The sequence below is a fragment of the Lynx canadensis genome, chromosome A1 (assembly GCF_007474595.2).
Source record: "Lynx canadensis isolate LIC74 chromosome A1, mLynCan4.pri.v2, whole genome shotgun sequence".
NCBI classification, from domain to species: domain Eukaryota; kingdom Metazoa; phylum Chordata; class Mammalia; order Carnivora; family Felidae; genus Lynx; species Lynx canadensis.
The window spans coordinates 82,555,190-82,572,673 of NC_044303.2; the positions used below are offsets into that span (position 1 = coordinate 82,555,190).

General features: G+C 56.4%; 1 protein-coding gene across 1 annotated transcript in view; it reads right to left on the bottom strand.

Moving 5' to 3' along the window:
- GAS6 (growth arrest specific 6) overlaps positions 1 to 15,794 on the bottom strand; it is a 33,051-nt gene extending 17,257 nt beyond the window's left edge. Inside the window, exons 1-4 of the mRNA XM_030314533.1 lie at positions 15,716 to 15,794; positions 15,297 to 15,463; positions 4,418 to 4,442; positions 2,984 to 3,046 (exon numbers count right to left, since the gene is read on the bottom strand). Of these exons, the coding sequence (XP_030170393.1) occupies positions 2,984 to 3,046; positions 4,418 to 4,442; positions 15,297 to 15,463; positions 15,716 to 15,794 (334 nt within the window). The remainder of the gene's footprint in view (positions 1 to 2,983; positions 3,047 to 4,417; positions 4,443 to 15,296; positions 15,464 to 15,715) is intronic.
- Between the last annotated feature and the right edge of the window lie 1,690 nt (positions 15,795 to 17,484).

The window sequence follows — 17,484 nt, forward strand, 5'->3', positions numbered from 1 at the left end:
TCTGAGCATCTGACACCGGGCAGGGGCCCAGCGAACTCCCGTGGGATCGAGGGCGTGCACCTGAGAGCACGGGTGAGGATAAGCCTCTGCAGGCACCCAGGGCACCCGCTTCCCTGTGGCCGGGCCTCCAGCGAGAATGAGCCTTGAGAACATGGGGTTCCCCTCGCCCCCACGCGGCCCTGCTGCTCTGAGCAGCCGTGTGATCCCTACACAGGAGGCCTTTCTCTCCATCTCGGAATGAAGGTAAAGATGAGTCATAAGCTGGACGACACACTCAGTGCAGGGCCCACTGTGGCCAAAGGGAAGGGGCCCTTCGGACACGGCGGGCGGAAGGTGGAGACGGCGGCGGGAAAGCCCCAGGCCCGGAGCGCAGCAGGGCTGGACACGGGCACCTGGGCAAACCGAGACATGGGCTCTTGGGGGACATTGCTTCGATTCTGACAATAATGGACAGTCAAGCACTCAGCTCTGCTGCCTCACGGTCACCAAATGAGACAGCTGTCGGGAAGGAACCATGAAAACAGCCTAAAGTTGCCCGAACTGTGCTGCGGGTGGAGAGGCCTGCAGGAGCCACTCCGGGGGCGCAGGGGGTGGGGGTGCGGGTGCAGGCAGGGCGTGTGTCCTTCCCAAGTGACAGGCCTTGGGTCCTTGTCCCCAGCTGCCTTCATACACACCCCAATAAGGACGCACTGTATTTGCAGGTTGCCCCAGATTTCGGAAAATTTAGAGGCACAGACGGTGTGCAGTCAGGCACCCACGGAAGACGACACATTTGACCATAGCGCACAGTCCAGAGAGACTGGGCATGGGGGGGCGTAGCGCCGCCACTGCATGAGATCTGACCCTGGTGCCAGCTCAGGAAGCCCCCCTTCCTTCCTCACCCCAGCCGCCACCAGAGCCCAGAGCCTCAAGCCCATTCAGAACGCATCTTTGCTATTCAAACAATTCCGGTCCCTCTAAGGCCACAAAATCTCTCACGTGGTACAACATGGCCCAGGACTCAATGACTTTAAATAAATGCTGTTGGAACAAGGGTGCACCTCTCTGGAAACAATGATCTTCACGCTGTGTCAGGAAGCATGGATAACTAGGTAACTTTTTATGATTTCCAGAAAAGGGAGCCTGAACCCAGGAATTAAATACTTATGGGGGTGCCCGGGGGCTTGGCCTAAAACCCAGGAATTAAACATCTACAGGGATGTACAGTGGCTCAGTGAGTTAAGCGTCCAACTTCAGCTCAGGTCATGATCTTGCGGTTTGTGGGTTTGAGCCCCGTGTCGGGCTCTGTCCTGACAGCTCAGAGCCTGGAACCTGCTTCTGTGTCTCCCTCTCTCTCTGCCCCTCCCCCATTCATGCTCAGTCTCTCTCAAAAATAAAAATAAACATTAAAAAAATAAAGCAATCTCATCAATTTGGAGACATAATTTAAAAGAAAAAATTGGTTTAGCAAATTAACAACAATAAAAAAATTGCTAAAAACAAAAAGCCAACATGACATGAAACTAAAACTGCAATGACCATGCCCCTTGGAGAGGCCGAGGTCACGGGCTGACCCCAGGGGGCCGAGGGAGGGAGCCTGCTCCAGGTTGCCAAGGATGCATGGGCATGGATTTTGACCACCCTGAGTTAACAGGCACTTGTACCCAAAATGACAGAAGCCAGTCTGCTCTGCACCTGCTATTGTGCCGCTGTCCTGGGGTCAGAGGGGAGCAGGGGCCACGCGGCCTCACCACCCTTCCCTCGCCTTCCTGAGTTATATCAATCATTTCTTCTGCTCCCCTGAACCAGGGCTTGGGCCCGTTACCCAGGCCAGGCGAGTGGGGTGAGGCCCTTGGCAGGCACATGGACAGGTGGGTGGCTGGACGCAGCAGCACCACAAGCCAGGCCAGCCAGTCCATGAGCAGCTCTGGGTCCTCCCCTCCTGGGCTCCCCGGGGGCGGCAGGCCTGGCCTCAGGTGCAGGGGCTGCGCGCCCAGAGCCCAACTGCCCAGCACGTGCGGCGAACACACAGACACCTGGGCTTAGGGTCGACCAGCCAGCTCGCCGTGAGGAGCTCAGACCTGAGCCGGGCCCAGAGTCAGTCCCAGCTGAGGTGGCTACAGCGTTCCTCGCCAGCGAAAAGTCAGTGTTACTGAGTGATCACTTACATGATGTTAATAAGAATACAAAAGATGCATGATAAGCAGAGGGAAAATTGTGCGAACGGCTAACACATAAAGCTCAGCTTGACTCGGTGAGAAAAACATAAACACAAAGACTGGGAGTCACCCTTCATCGTTTATACTGGGTGAAACCAAAAAGTTAAAAAAAAATGCACCAGCTTGGCAGAGATAAGTGGGTGGGCCTCCTGCTTGCGCTTGCTCGCTCCTGGCGTAATTCAGGCCCAAGATGAGAAATGACACTGGGCTTGGTGCTGTAGGTCCCGCCCTGGGATTCTGTCCTGCAGACACCGTCAGATGCATGTGAGATTTTGTTTGTACTTGTCAAAAACCGGAGGTAGCCTAGAAGTCCCCAGTTCACAGTTAATGCTACCTACCCGAGCCGGTGTTGCCGTGAACGTGCATGTGTGCCGAGCTGCACTCAGGGCAGAGAGAGGTTGGCACGCCCGTGTGGTAAGCTGGCATTTGTGCAAAACAAGAGACTGTGCGTATGTGTTTACAGGCCCCAGGATATTCTCAGATCTGGTAACCGGGGCCTCTGGAGCCTCACCGGTTGACCAGGAGGCACAGCCGGGGGCGAAGTGCTCGCTCCTCACACCCAGGAAAGGCTTAGATTTTATACCGCGTGCACTGCTTGCTTATTTAGAAAAACGAACCTCACTTGCTGCAAAGGGCAAGTTCAGTGGAAAAGGAGCAGAGCTCAGGCCGGGGCTGCAGCTCCTTAAGGTAATGGGGCTAGTCAAGGTCCCTGGAAAACCACAGCAGAGCCTGAAGTTACCCAAACCCGCGGGGCTTTGAGGGGAACAGCAGGGAGGCGGACTTACTCTGAACGCAGGCAGCGAAAGCTGGGCTCTTGCTGTGTGGAGGCCCATGCCTACTGACGCAGTCTGTAAGACAGATGAAAAGCAGGTCAGTCATTCTTGTCACAGGTGACAGATGACAGGACAGACCTCAGAACTCGTGAGTCGTCTCTGAGCCACCTCTGGAAGAGGAGATTATTCACATTCCCTAGGTGCTCCAGCTTTTGTTATTAGAGATTTTAACACTGGCAAGCAAGAAAAGGCCTCCCACAAAAAGGCTGAACTGTGTCCAAAGGTCTGTCTGCGGCCTCTCTGGTGGCATGAAGGACCAGGAACAGTCACTGGGTTTTCTGGCCACAGTCAGAGAGGTGAACCTTATTTCAAGTTGGTCTCCAACAGAACCCCCGTTGGACCCTGAATGTGGAAGTCATGATTTGAGTGTCCCCCTCCCCGAGCTGTCTGACAGGTTGGTTCACACGGGAGCTGGAGGAGGGGACCAGACACTGGAACTCATGCAGAACGGGTGTTGAGCCATTCCTGGACCTTCAGTAGGTCCCTGGCGCTTGGTCATGCCCAGGAGGACTGGGGCCCAGGCGACCTGGAGGCAGCTCCCGGGACAGCTGGTCACCCTCTGCCCCTGGAAACAAATCCCAGACACCTAGGAGCAAGGCCTGCGGAGGCCAACAGGGAGCCCGGGAGTGGGCAGGTCCCCAGCTCTTCAGGGTCCACTATGGCACAGACCCAGAGAATACCGCTAAGAGGACATAAGGCCAACAGGAAATTCACCATACTTAAGAAGGAACAGACCCTGGTGTAGGTCTGTCTCATAATGATGTACATCTTAGAAAAATCTTAGAACAGCATCAATTAAAGGAGTAGTTCAGGGAAAGTCCAGAGCCTCTTTCTGACGGTCCCTGGTCACTTGGCTGTCATGCGTCTTACTTTCTCTCCCAAGTACACTCAGGAGCTTTCTGGGGGCCACGCTGCCCGGTGACGCCCCTGCTGGGCAGACAGGAGCACCTGCCTGTCCGTTCCTCTTGTTCAAATTAAACAAAAACATCTCTTACTGGGCTCAGTTCTGTTAAAAAACACAGCAAATACCAACAACCATAGTCCACGGAGCAAAAGCTCTTCGGCATCTTCAGTAACTTCAGGAGTGCAGACACCCCGAGACCAACAGGTCTGAGACTCACTAAATCAGCCACATTCCCAAACAGCAAGCTAGCGGAGTCAGAACAGAGAAGCGGTTTGCAAATAACGGCACTGGATCGTGGTTGACGCGGATCGTGCTGCCGTGAAAGACACAGGCGCTGTGACCGCATGCTCCAAGAGTCCCAAGCTCACCGTGTGAGTAAAGCAACCTCCCTGGGAGCACCTGCGGGACGGGCTGGCCCAGCTGACAGGTGACATGTCCACCTCTGTTCCTCTACAACTACAGAAGCAGCGATGCAAACTTACCTAAGTATCTTGGGTAAAAATAGTCCTGTGGAAAAAGAAAAAGAAGGGGCGACAGTTTACTGGCGTGGCCTGCACTCCCCACACAGTGCCCACAGCAGCTGGCGGAGGGCCTCGCCTTCCTCCCCAGTGGGCACAGACAGGCACCTGGGCGGGGCAGGTGCGTGAGGAAGGCGGGGAACTCTCCACAGCTGGCTCAGTGACAGCAGGGCAGAACCACCCAGAAAGCCACTTTACGCCTCAAGGACCATGGCGTGAGGAAGAAGAGGGAGGGTGCGGCCCAGGCCGCTGTCTCGGCCGCTGCAGAATGATGTCTGCCTGGACCTTCTGTAAGCGGCAACGGGGATGTCATTTAAGGGACCCAGTGTCTCACAGGAGGCGGAGGGCCGGGAGGAAGATTGTCTGGACCCTCGCTGACACCGGGCTCCTCCCAGAAGCATGCAGACCCCGCGGGGCCATCCACACGCAGGTGCTGACTTGCACTGACTGTGTTTGTACAAGGAACTGGTGCTGGGCGAGGTGTGGAGGGTGCAAGGGAAGCAAAGGTCCTTTCCGTCCGTGACCGTGAACTAAGAGCTCTGCACCATACCAGCTGTCTGCCAAATACTAGGACCACTTGCCCTGTCTTGGCCAGCAGCAGAGGGCAGCTGGAATTGTCCCCAGGGTCCTTGGCCCCACCCGTCCACCATCATCTCTCACTGAGGGTCAGTCACAGCGTGGCTTAGCCCTAGATGCTCCCCTGGACGGGACCAGGTCGCTACACAGCAGCACCCACCGAGGAGGGGTGCCCACTACAGGTGCTGTGATTGTATGTCCTTCCATCTGACCCTCACAACCGCTCCAAGGTCTTTTCAATTAACTCCGTCATCAGAGAGGAGGAAACCGAGGCTCATGACGGGTCGTGGAGTTCAACCAAGGTTAGGAAGCCAGGTCGGGCTCCCGACAGCACACTGGGATCCAAAACCACACTGAAAGGAGCTGGTGTGTCATCTGCAGTGATGGGCCCCCACAGTTAGCTGGCCTCACGCCATGGTCTGGCACCTCACCTGTCCCTTTCCCTCGCTGTTTACAACACTTTGCTAAGACACCCATCAGAAAGTCATATTCTGATAAAGACGTGGCTTAGACTCTTAACTCCTTTAAAAGAAAAGTAATGGTCAGAGCAAGTTTGTATTTCAGCTTGTATCACGGTTGTGAAGGTGACATTCAGGCAGGTGTGACAGAGGCCAGGTCTGGCAGGCAGAGCCACACAGCCAGGGCGGGGACACCCCTCCCCACCAGCATCCAGAGGGCCCTGACGGCCTGGTTTCACTTCTCCGTGCTGCTTTCAGTCATGGACTGGCCACTCCCAGACAGGAAAGGCAAGTGAGGCCAGGCGCACTCAGACGAAGCCCCCAGAGCTGAAGGCAAGCAGACAGGGACATCTGCCGGGTTTAGAGGGAGAGCAAAGGCCACAGACTTTGTCACAAAGGGAGGGGCTCTGGCTCTGAAAGAAAAGACTTAGGATGCACGATGTGTCCACTCACAAAACCAAGAATTAGACTACGAAGGAACTAAAGACACTGAGGATCTGTGAGCAGAGTTCCCAGTTGTCATAGACGTGGCACCTGCCACAGGAAAGCTATTCTGTATGGTCATAAATGTGGCACCTGCCACAAGAAAGCTGTTCTGTATGGTCATAAACTTGGCACTGCCACAGGAAAGCTGTTCTATATGTTATCCAGAAAGCTGTATTACATTTTTCAAAGCCCTATTACTAGCTATGTGTCATGTGTTTTGACAGCGATTGTATTGTTCTGGAAGAGCCTCGCTGACCGAAAAGCCATGTGCCCTTCCCTTAAGTTAATTACACCCATGGGAATGTGGTTTCCAAAACCATTGGGCCATAAGCTGGTGACAATTTATCTTAATTTGTGTGCTTGATTTATTTGGGGTGAGAGGGGTGCTCATTTGGCTGGCAATCTAGGACAGAGATGATTAACCCCGAGTAACAGCAAAGCTAAGACAGATGCACCTAAAACCACTATGCGCTCTCCCAAGAGAAAGAGACATTTCTAATTGTCCTTCAACGTTCTGACCAAAGAGGAAGACCTATGGAAATCTCAGTGAATGAAGGGCACTGGACACAGAACAGAGAGCCGGCCCCACCTGCACCACAAGTTGGCCACACATAAACTGTGGCCTGAGGCTCAGGAGCTGGGCTGACTCCCATGAGCATCACCCTCCCAGTGATCCACGGAGCAGAGGCCACAGTTCAGATGGCCAGATTCAGAACCAGGGATCTGTTGCCTACAAACTTACCCTTTCTTTTTGACCACACAAGGAGGCGTGTGAGGGCCTGGCTGGGGTCAGGAGCAGGGAATGGGCAGACCAGCCAGCAGGAGGCCAGGGCCACCCAGGTTGGAAATGAAGCCGTCTGTCACCTGGCAATCATTTTTCTCAGGAGTTTGCTTCTGCTTTACTTAAACAGCTAAAGATACAAAGAAGTGAGCAAAACTGCAGGCCACTAAACTGTGAGCTGAAGATCCCAGAGGGGAAGGTATATGCCCGATACCTGGCCTGGTGCTGACTATCCCTCAGAAGGCCCTCAGGAGCCATTGCTAAATGGGTGAATGAATGATAGATGAATGGATAGATGAATGGAAGAATGAGTAAATCGATGGGTGGTTGGATGGGTGGCTGGCTGGCTGGATGACGGATGGATGGATCAAAGGAAGAATGCATGGATGGCTGGGTGTATGAATGAATGAACAGGCAAACGTAGAGTCCTACAATTTTCACTGAGTTGTTGATTTTATTTATAACAAAGCTAAGCACACTGGGAGAAATACCTAAATCGGTGCTCTCAGCTTGTGTCTTCCAAAACTCAGAAATATCAGTACTAAGTTTCCTCAAGCTTACAAACTGCCAATGCATTTTTGAACTTAGATCCTTAGATGAACTGCCATTTGCCAACCTCTTCTTCCACCATTCATTCCAAGGACGCTACTCTCTGAGGAGGCGATGAGACATGGTGCATGTGTGATTCAACAACTGAGTCGTCACTCCTACTAGTAGGGACTGCCCGTGAGTGAAGTGGCCCCGTGTAGAGCTCACACCCCACCTACGGGGAGCACCTGGTTCTGGGAGGATCAGTGTGCTGGTCTTGGCCAAGAGCCCACTGGCCGCACACCCTCACGTAAATGGAGTTGGGTGCTCCAACAAACCCGGCCTTCCCTGGGACGCATTCTCCCATGCTCCTGTTCCCTGAAGGTTTGTAAACACAGGAACCTGTGCCCAAAGCACCTTCAAGGCCTGAACCCAACGACAGGCTCGGTCCACTTGCATCTAACGTGAGGCCTAGCAGTTTGCTCTGAAACCACAGGACAATGTTTCTGTGAGACGGTCTCTTCCACGTCTGCTCCTTAATCGTGCCGTCACCCATCTGGCCCCTTCGCTAAGAAGGGGAGCACCAGAAAGGACAGCAAATAGGTGGCTGGTGAAATCCTCGACAAGTCCCATCTGCAGACAGAACCTCCCACCTGCCTCTGCCCCATGCTGACCACTGGAACCCTGGTCTGCCACACGGGGTCTGTGCCTCCAGAGTCTCCCATGTGGCAACAGTCAAGAGCATCAGGGAGTTGCCCACCCTCTCCGTGAGGCAAGGTTGCGTGTGGGCTGTCCACCTGCCACTCGCCCCTCTCCTACCGCGGGACAGTCAGTTCTGGAGTTGGAACTCCAGAAGCTGTGACCACGACGAGCTCCTTGCCCGGCAGCCTGCCCAGCCTGCTGAAATGCCCTCCAAGCACCCAGCCTGTGCACCTCTTCCCCGGGGCCTTCTGAGGCTTGGTGGGGTTCTTAGTGGTCTCTCTATAAACTTGACGCTCTGAGAGCAAATCTGCCTTCCAAAAATGGTCAAAAACCACACAAGCCTAGTGGGTTAAAATGCACATTATTAAGACAGAAACATCACCTGGGCTCACAGTGTGAACTGAGCACAGTTGCCCTCTTGTAGCTCATGAACAGGGCCACATGCAGCTGGGAAGGTTCTAGAATTTGGCAACTGACGTCTCGTACATGCCTTCATGTCCAAACTACTTTAACTCTTCGAGCTCCTCCCAGGCTGGCGCAGTCCCTGCAGGGACGGGGTAAGCCAGGGGGACCCAGACAGCTTCCGGCCCTGATGCTGCGGCTCACCTTCAGGGCAGTTGCCTTCTTCCTGCCCTCTGACGCATATGCAGGTTAATGGGAGGCTCACTGCCAGGAGGGCCGAGACACCAGCGTGTTAATGGACGTGGAAACTGCTTTGCAAACACATCAGCATCAGCAGTGTGTAAGTGTTTTTGGCGTGGAGTACCCAGCACTTTGATCTAGTTCACACGACATAATAGGAGGCACACATCGAAGCATAACAAATGGTCGTTACTTTTCAAACAGGAAATTAAGAATTTCTTACTTCCTTTAATAAATAACTGCCCGAAATTTTGTTTCCAAAACTCCTTACGCTATTTGACAAAGTGGGCTGAGACTCAAGCGTCACAATAACTGCTTATTTACGTGATACAAATACAAGGTGTCTTCCTGAGAAGCGGTCCACAACACTGACTAATCCTTTAACCTTAGTGTTGTCTTGCTAGCAAACTTGACTTCTAAGGGAAATACTATCCAAGTCACATCAACTTGAATCATCATTACGGAGGCTTCTGCTTTGCGGTAGCTGGAGGAAGTCACAACAACGGTCTCACAGTTTTTACGACGGCTTCCGGAGAGATTCCCAGCTATTGACGGGCAAGCTTTGGCCCCTCAGCCTGCAGGGACCCTGACAGGTTCTCAGTCCCCCAGGCCAGCATCACTCAGTCTGTGCATGTTTTTCTAAGCGTGGTTCACACAAAATCCCTCTGTCGTCTTCCCAAGTTCATCTCCTCTAAGATTCTCCAAACCAGGGGTCTGTTTAAGCACTCCATGAGACCAAAGGAAACACGGACACCCCCTATCTACCCCTGCCAGGCCCACAGGGCCTCCAGGTCAGCTCTGCAAGGAGGGGAGCAGGCCCCAGAAACACCCCCAAGGCCACAGCGCTCCCCTCCTTCCTGAGACGCTAATGTGCACGTGTGTTGTTAAAAATTCCTGTGGGGACAACACGCAGGTGCACAGATAAAAGCTGGGGACTGCAGCTCTGTGGATCTGTGCAGTGGGATTCCTGCAGCCGCACGCACCCCCACGCCCCCAGAACCAGCCCCTGGTGCCCAGCACATACCAGCGAGATAAGCACAGGGGCTGAGCCAGCCGAGTCCCGGGGAGTGGTGAGAGCCAGCTGGAAAGCTGGGTTTTCTGGGCCCTTTTCATAACCAGCTTTAGGATGAATCAGTGCCCATGTGCGCGTCACCACGTAGCAGGCTGTGTAGACACTTCTCGCCTCGGAAGGTCAATCACTTCAGAGTTAACATGCTGACCTTGGAGGCTGGGACCTGAGTTTCCATCTGTGTCCTCCCAGTGAAGAGTGAACTTGGGCAAGTCCCCACATAGATACCTGAGCCTCAGTTCACAAGCATCTGGAATAAGGGCCACCACGTCCTATGACCTTGTGACGAACACTACTGCAATGTTCTTGTCTGTTTCTGGCTTAGGGAAAGGAATTTTAAGTGCATTTTGATGCCCCTCCGGACATGCTACATCATGGCGTGCACATGAGGTGCACGTGAGATGTTCCACGCGTATCTGGCACGGGGTAAGCCTGGGGTGTGCGTGGGACAACCCAGAACCTGCATCTGAGGAATGCAGCCGCAGCAATCATTCGGGGCGGGCCCAAGGTGACTCTTCCATCACAAATGGCTGGTCTGCTACGAGACAGGGCAGGTGGGAAGCACCCTCTCCTACTCCCGGCCCCTGGCAACTGCCAATAGCAACCTGCCAACAGGATCCTCCGTTTCAATCTGAAGCATCGTACTATAGAGGCATGTGTCCAAACCAGTCACCCAGGCGGCTGCACCTGCAGCCACGTCATGCCAGTCCTGGAGGATGCCCCAGCACAGCCTCAGTGGCCCCCGGGTGGAAGCAGAGGCCCGCCCCCAGGGGCTGGCTGATTCCAGCTGTGTGATTTTCATGGAGAGCAGTGTTTCAAGAAAAGCCCTGCGCAAACCAGGTCTATGTGGCAGGTTTGGGGGATAGATGTGGAAAACTGTGTATTACCATGGGCACTGATACCAGAAAGAAACAATTCTCAAATCTGACAAAAGAAGTCTGAGGAAACAAGTATGATAGTATGGGGTTCAAACTATCTCATTTGAACAACACATCTGTCATCGTGCGATCACTGGGAGCAGGCCGGATATTGTTCTGGAACTTCAAGTTCTCTTGAAAAGTTATTATAAAACTTCCAATGAACTGCACCCCATCAAGGTCCAAGTTCGCAAGAACACAGCTCACAGTGGGGCCCCCGGACCAGCATTGCAGAGGCACAGAGCATTCCCGATGTCAGACACTAACCCCTGAGCCTCAACAGATGCTGCATCACAGAAACAGCTCCCAGTGCCAACCCACCGACCCCAGGGAAGAGGGGCATCGAGTGTGAAGACAGTGGGTCACCTGTCAGCATGACTGGAACACAAGGATGACCCGGGAAGTGTCTGGAAAATCCTGGCCCCAGCTACTTGGAATCTCAAGCAACAGACCATAAGCATCAGAGTCTTAGAAGGCTGTTTTGCTTCTACAGCGTTTTCCAAAATGTCTTTAATTGGCTTTCGGCAGATGTTGGGCCCACTGGCAAGGACCAAGTGTCATCCACTGGGCCTGGTCTGTAGAGGCTGAACAGCACAGCTGAAGTGCCTGCAGACGCCCAGGAGAGAACCCAGTGTGGGACAGCCAAGTAGGGCCGGTCCTGCCTCAGCGGCACCCCTGCCCCAGGCCTTTCAGCTCAGCAGCAGCCACCTCAAGACAAAGCAGAACCAGCCCCACAATGGCGAATCCAGCCCGTGACCAGCTTCCCTGTGGCCCCTAGGGGCGAAAGCCTAAGAAGGAGAGGGTCCAGGAGGGGAGGCCACGGTCCGCAGGAGCTGCTTCCCTTGAGAACCCTAAGAAAGGAGATGGGCAGTGTGTGCGTGGGGCAGCGTATGCAGGCCACCTGCAAGGCAGCGGTGGGGTGGTGGGGGCAGGTGGGCAGCCGGTGGCTGTCCTGGAGGTCACAGCTGGTATGTCACCTCCCCAGCCAGGGCACCCGCATTGCAGAGGCAAGTCGTGGCAGGGGTTGGGGGGAGTGGTGACCAGGTGCCCTCTTCCTCCCTCCCACCCTCCTGCTGGGGTCTTCGTGAGACCCCTTAGGCCTTAGGCTGGAAGGTAAGACTTTCATCTCTGTAGGGGTACCTGTCCCCAAGCTGTCCTGAAAGAAACAGGGATCTCAGGAAGACAGTGTCCTTGGAGGCCAGTAGCACTGCAGGGCTTTGAAGCTGACTGTACCCGTAAAACCCTCCACCAGCACCACCGGGCTCCCCCACATCCAAGAGACATGGAGGAGGTGGGAGGGGGAGACATGGAGAGAGACGGACAAGGGGGACACATGTGAGCTCAAGCACTGGCCGGCGGTCATGCACCTGTGACGTGAAGCCCTCCAGGTGCGCTGCTGGCCGTGCTGCGAATACTGTCTGCCCTCGAATTTAACGAAGTGCTGGGTCAAGGCCAGGGCCTGGAGTTTCTTTCCTAGCACCAGGTTGTGGCTGCCAAGAGCGGGTTCCCAAGAGGGGAGGGCTCCCAGGAGCTGGGAGGCAGGTAGGGTGGGGCTGGCTAAGTCTTTTGTCCAGAACCCTTTCCGGAAGCGAAGGCCGATTACTGAGACGGCCTCCGGCGTCTGGAACCCGCCAGCCTTAAAGGATTTAAGTAGAAGGAGACTCTGCTGGGCTGGCCAGTGGTGAGCTTAGGAGAATCCCAGCACAGAAGGGGTCTTGTAAATGGGAAGCGATACTGAGGACAAGCAAGGAGAGGGCGAGCCAGCGGGGAGCGTAGCATGTGAGAGGAAACAGATAGGGAGGGAATCAACTGTCCCTGAGCCCTGCAGAGGAACGTTAGCCCTGGCAACAATGGGGAGCCTGGGACACTCCCCAGGGGCCTGAGGCGTGAGGGGGAGGACTGTCTGCTCCCAGGAGGGAAGCAGGAGGGTGACCAGGATGTCAGGAAGCCCCCCACCCCAGGCCCCCTTCCTTTCCAGCACAGGTGTGTGATAAGGCTGGAATCAGGAAGGAACCATTGTGCTAGCAGCTACCTGCTGTGAAGGTCACTTCCCTTCCCAAGAGAAAGACAGCCTAGTCAGGAACAATCCGGATCAGGCAGGAACAGCCCACCCAGCTAGCAGTCAGCACTCCAGCACAAGCCTCCAAACACCAGAAAGTACATCTGCAGCCAAGAGCTGGCCCTCCAGGTGCTCAAGCCCGCCCAACCTGGGGGGCAGGGCCCAGCTCCCGCACGCCCTCCCTGGGGCTCGCTCACTAGTGCGCCCCCAGAACCGCAGGATCAGAACCGGAGGGCAGTGGTGCCCTCTCTGCCAGCAGGCCAGAGCAGGACCAGGTGGCTGTGTATGCCTGCCACTGAGCCCGACCCTGAGGACAGGGTGGCCCCTTCCAGAGTGCCCCCATGGTGGTGAGGGTGACTCCTACCCCTAGCCTGGCTCCTCCCAGCATGCCACAAGCCAACGGCCAAACAGTCTTCACTACGGTCTACACAAGATGCAAGGTACAGGTTCAGGTAAAGGGTTTGCAACCCAGCTGACCTTGAGGGACGACCCCGAAGTAGCTGGTGTAACCTGGGAAACTGGCAAATGAAGAGAAGGATGTAGTTACTATTGCCGCCAGGAACTGGCGAGGAGGACAGGATCCTGGAAAACCACGGACTGCTTTCCTATGAAAGAAGTTCACAAGTCTCTGCTGTAGGGACGAGGACCCCTGGAGGCTGGGGCGGCCATGACCTCCCTTGCAGGAATGCGCCCAGAGAGCACTGGCTGAGTTAAAATCATGGGTCCTGGGGCTTGGGTGGCGCAGTCGGTTAAGCGTCCGACTTCAGCCAGGTCACGATCTCGTGGTCCGTGAGTTCGAGCCCCGCGTCAGGCTCTGGGCTGATGGCTCAGAGCCTGTAGCCTGTTTCCAATTCTGTGTCTCCCTCTCTCTCTGCCCCTCCCCCGTTTATGCTCTGTCTCTCTCTGTCCCCCAAAAAATAAATAAACGTTGAAAAAAAAACTCATGGGCCCTGAGCAAACACACTTTTCCTTCTCTTGCCTTTGTGTCAGATGTTTATAAAGTTACGATTAAAACATAAAAGCAATTAAAATCAGCGAGGGGATTAATGCTCTGGGAAGAAGGATACTGTGGCTAACACACAGTGTGTCCAGGCAGCAAGGAAAAGCCAGGTCAGGCCCTGTCGTTCTGGGCAAGCACAGCCGGGAGTGGCCCCGGGGGTGGACAGTAGCTTCAACTCTTCTCACCTGTGAGCCCCCTCCCAGGGTCTCTGTACAAGGTCTGGGGGCTGGGGAGCCCCGCTGCACCTGTCACACAGTCCTGCAACCGGGCAGGGACCTGCTGGCCAGGCACATGGCCCTGTTGCTAGGCCTTCAGAAATCCTCTGCAGGGGATGACTCATTGGGCCACCAGGTTCGTCATTAAAGAAACCGGAAAACAGGCCAGAAAAGACCAGCAGTGCTGCCCTCACAGGAAGATTGAACCGGTGCTGCTATTGACGTGGAAAGCAACGGCCCTGGAGAAAACAACCTTCTCAGGCCCACCCCACGGCAGCAACTCGCACAAGAATTGCTGGGGGCCGGCCATCTCCTCAAAGCTCGCTTCACAACGGCCTGGAAAGGGTTGTCAGGTCAAATGATGAGAAATACCAGGGAAGACAAAGCCTCTGTGGGCCCCACAGAGCTATCCATTTATTGCACACAGTGTTTATTTTATCCCAGAATTCTTTAGAAGAAACATTCCGGTAGAACCAAAAACGTCTGTGAAGTCACCCTGACCTCATGGTATAAAGCCCATCCGATTTGCACACTGGCACTCTCCAAGGGCATCTGCCCCAGGACTGATACACACGCAGGGTCCCGTGGGTCCCCTCCCGGGGAGGGCAGAGCTCCTGCACAGATGCTGAGTCCACACGGGCTGTTCCCTGCTGTTGGCTGCCTGCCGCCCCACACCCCCCAAGGACGTTATTAATAGAGTCACATCCTGAGCCAGCACAGCCAGGCTCCCAAAGTCACCAGCTGCTTGTAAAGAGCACCTTGCTGAAGGAGGCCTCCACAGGGCACCCTCGCGGGGGGGCCCCCTGACCCCAGCCCTCCTGCCCACCCCTCCCACAGATGTCCTGGTCCTATTTCCGTTTTGGCTTTCGGGACCTGCTGTGGCAAGCGATCCCAGAGGCCACGTCTTTCATTTCCTCTTTCAGGCACACAGTCCATACCCCTTGGTGAAGATCTAGGGGCTGCGGGCAGCCCACGCCTCACTTCCGGTCCATCTAAGGGGGGAGGCAGGAAGCCCTTTAGGCTTTTACCCACTGTATTCCTCTTACGTCTTAAGCACTGAGGAGGTGTTGCCTATTGCACATTTCCCTGAAGGCGGCTGCCTTCAGAGGCCTGCTGACCAAGGTAATGGGGTCTCAAGAGGACCCATTCACGCACCTGCTTACAGCTGTGGGAGTACCTGGGGTCACCAGGAGAGATGGGGCCCAAAAGGTGTGCAGGAGCCTTGACGGTGGGACCCAGGGCCCCCCGCCCCCCCCTCCAGCACTCCTGACTGGGAGACCTGACTGCAGCCCCGGCACCCCTAACACCAAGGCTGTCTGCGCAGCGGGGAAGGGGCGTCCCCGTGAGGCTCCCCAGCAGCGCGCACGGAGGATGTTCCCAGACCCCAGCAGCGGGACTGCGCGCGCTCACCGTCTCGGGGTCGTTCTCGAACACCTCCCGGGCCTCCTCCTGGCTGCACAGCTCCTCAATGCATTCCCTCTCCAGGTGGCCCTGCTTGGCCTCCTCGAAGACCTGGTAGGCGCGTCGCTGCCGGGGCCGCAGGAACTGCGCCGCCTCTCGCGCCCGCAGCATCACAGCTGCCCGGACGCGGGCGGGAGAACGACGCCGGGAGAGAACGGGGACGGAACGGGGACACGCCGTCAACCCCGCCCCGCACGCGCCGTCCTCTCGGCCGCCAGCCCCCCGGGGACGCGGCTGCGGCGTGCGGGGCCCGGGGGCGCGGGGAGCAGGCGCCCGGGGCGGGGGGGGAGAGCGGGGGCGCGGGGAGCAGGCGCCCGCGGGGAGGGGGGGCTCTGGGGAGGGGCCCGGGGGTCCGGCCCGGTACTCACTGTGCGCGGACTCGGAGGCCAGCAGGAGCACAAGCAGCGCGGTGCCCAGGGCGGCGGCGAGCGCGGGCGGCGGCGGCATGGCGGGGCCGGGCCGGGGCGAGCGCGGGGCGAGGGCCGGGGACGGCGACCGGGCCGGGAGCGCGCGCTCTCAGAGCGCCCGGGAGGCCGTGGCGAGCCGCGGGCGCCGCGGGGCGGTGGCTCCGCTCATCCCGTGCAGGCGGCTCTGAAGGTCACATCCCGGCGACGACGGCGGCGGCGGCGGCGGCGGCGGCGGCACCTCGGCGCTCGCGGCCGGGGCCGGGGCGGGGCGCGCGGGCAGGACCCGGCTCGGGGCCGCGCGGGGGCGGGGCGCGCGTGTTCCCAGCACCCACCCCTCGCCCCCCCGCCGGCTCCCAGCACCACCCCCCGCGCCTTCCAGCACCCCCACCCCACCCCGCCCCGCCAGCTCCCAGCACCCGCCCACCCAACCCACGCCGGCTCCCAGCACCCCCCCTCCCCCCACCCCAGCCCCGCGGAGATCAAAGACCCCGGGGAGACCCGCCACCCCACCCGGACGACGTGGCCACTTAGAGCGGCGGGTGCGTCCAGGAGAAGGAGATTCAAGTCGATGGCCGAGCCTGACCCGGTCGCGGGTAAAAGGAAGCAACAAACAGCCAGGTGCCAGGTGACCAGGTGCCGCTCACCAGACTGAACCCTCGTCCCGCCCCACCACCGCCACCCGCACCCCAAATCTACCGCACCCATTTTGGATTCCCCATTCCCGAGCACATTTTCTCAAGACTTAAAACCCCCGAAGAAAGGATAAACTGAGGCCAGACCAAATCCCAGCGAGGTCCAGGGAGCGAGAGGAGATTATTTCCTTTTGTAACCTCTGTCTTCCATAATGATGAATGACATTGAGGTTTCCCAGTAAATACTCAGGCTGAAAGCAACATTGTGCTTCTTCTCAGAGACCAAGCAAGACTTTCTGTCTCTCTCTCCGGAGTATTTCGCAAATTCAGGGGCCAAAAACACACAAACAAACAAAACCAAAACGAAGCGGAGGGCTCCCCCGGGGGACTGAAGCGGCAGCGAGGCTGGCAGGGGCCTGGACACAGCCCCCCCAACCCCCACCCCGCGTGGTGGGTCACTGTGGTCGTCGTGCCGCGGGCTCTAGGCCCGAGTCCTGACCTCAGATTCCCCTGGCCTGCTGTAGTGGGAGAATGAAGCGTTGATGCTGGTCGATTCCCTGAGGTCGTGGTTTGAAGGTGGGGTTAATGAGCATTAACACGTTAAAGTCGGGGGAATGAACACTGGTGAGAAAGCTCTTCAAAGGGAATGCATGATTTAATAGGTAAGTCCTCTGCACCTGTGATCTGCAGTTGAGCTGCTCTCCCACCTCAGCCAGCAATGGATGAAAGCAGCCTGGACGCCTTGGGCTTGGAAAGAGCATTTACTACATTAATTTTCTTAAGGAGAACCTGTTTCAAGAACCTGGGTGGGGCAGTAAGTTCTTCAGTGTGTATTTACACAGATCCTTAATTAATTAATCGTGCGTCTCTTATTTCCTAGGATTCTGAACCAGGTGGCCCGAGATGCATTTCAGGAAGTATGCAAACTCCTACACATTGTTTGCAGTGGCTTTCTTCTTTCCTATTTGTGTGTGTTTGGCCAAGAGAGTTTATAGAGTTCGTGGGACTCTCAGAGTTGGATCCCAGTAAGAGTGAGTGTCATGGCCTCTTCATGTCCTTCTGGGAGGGTCCGTGCTGAGTATGGGCTCAGTGCTTCAG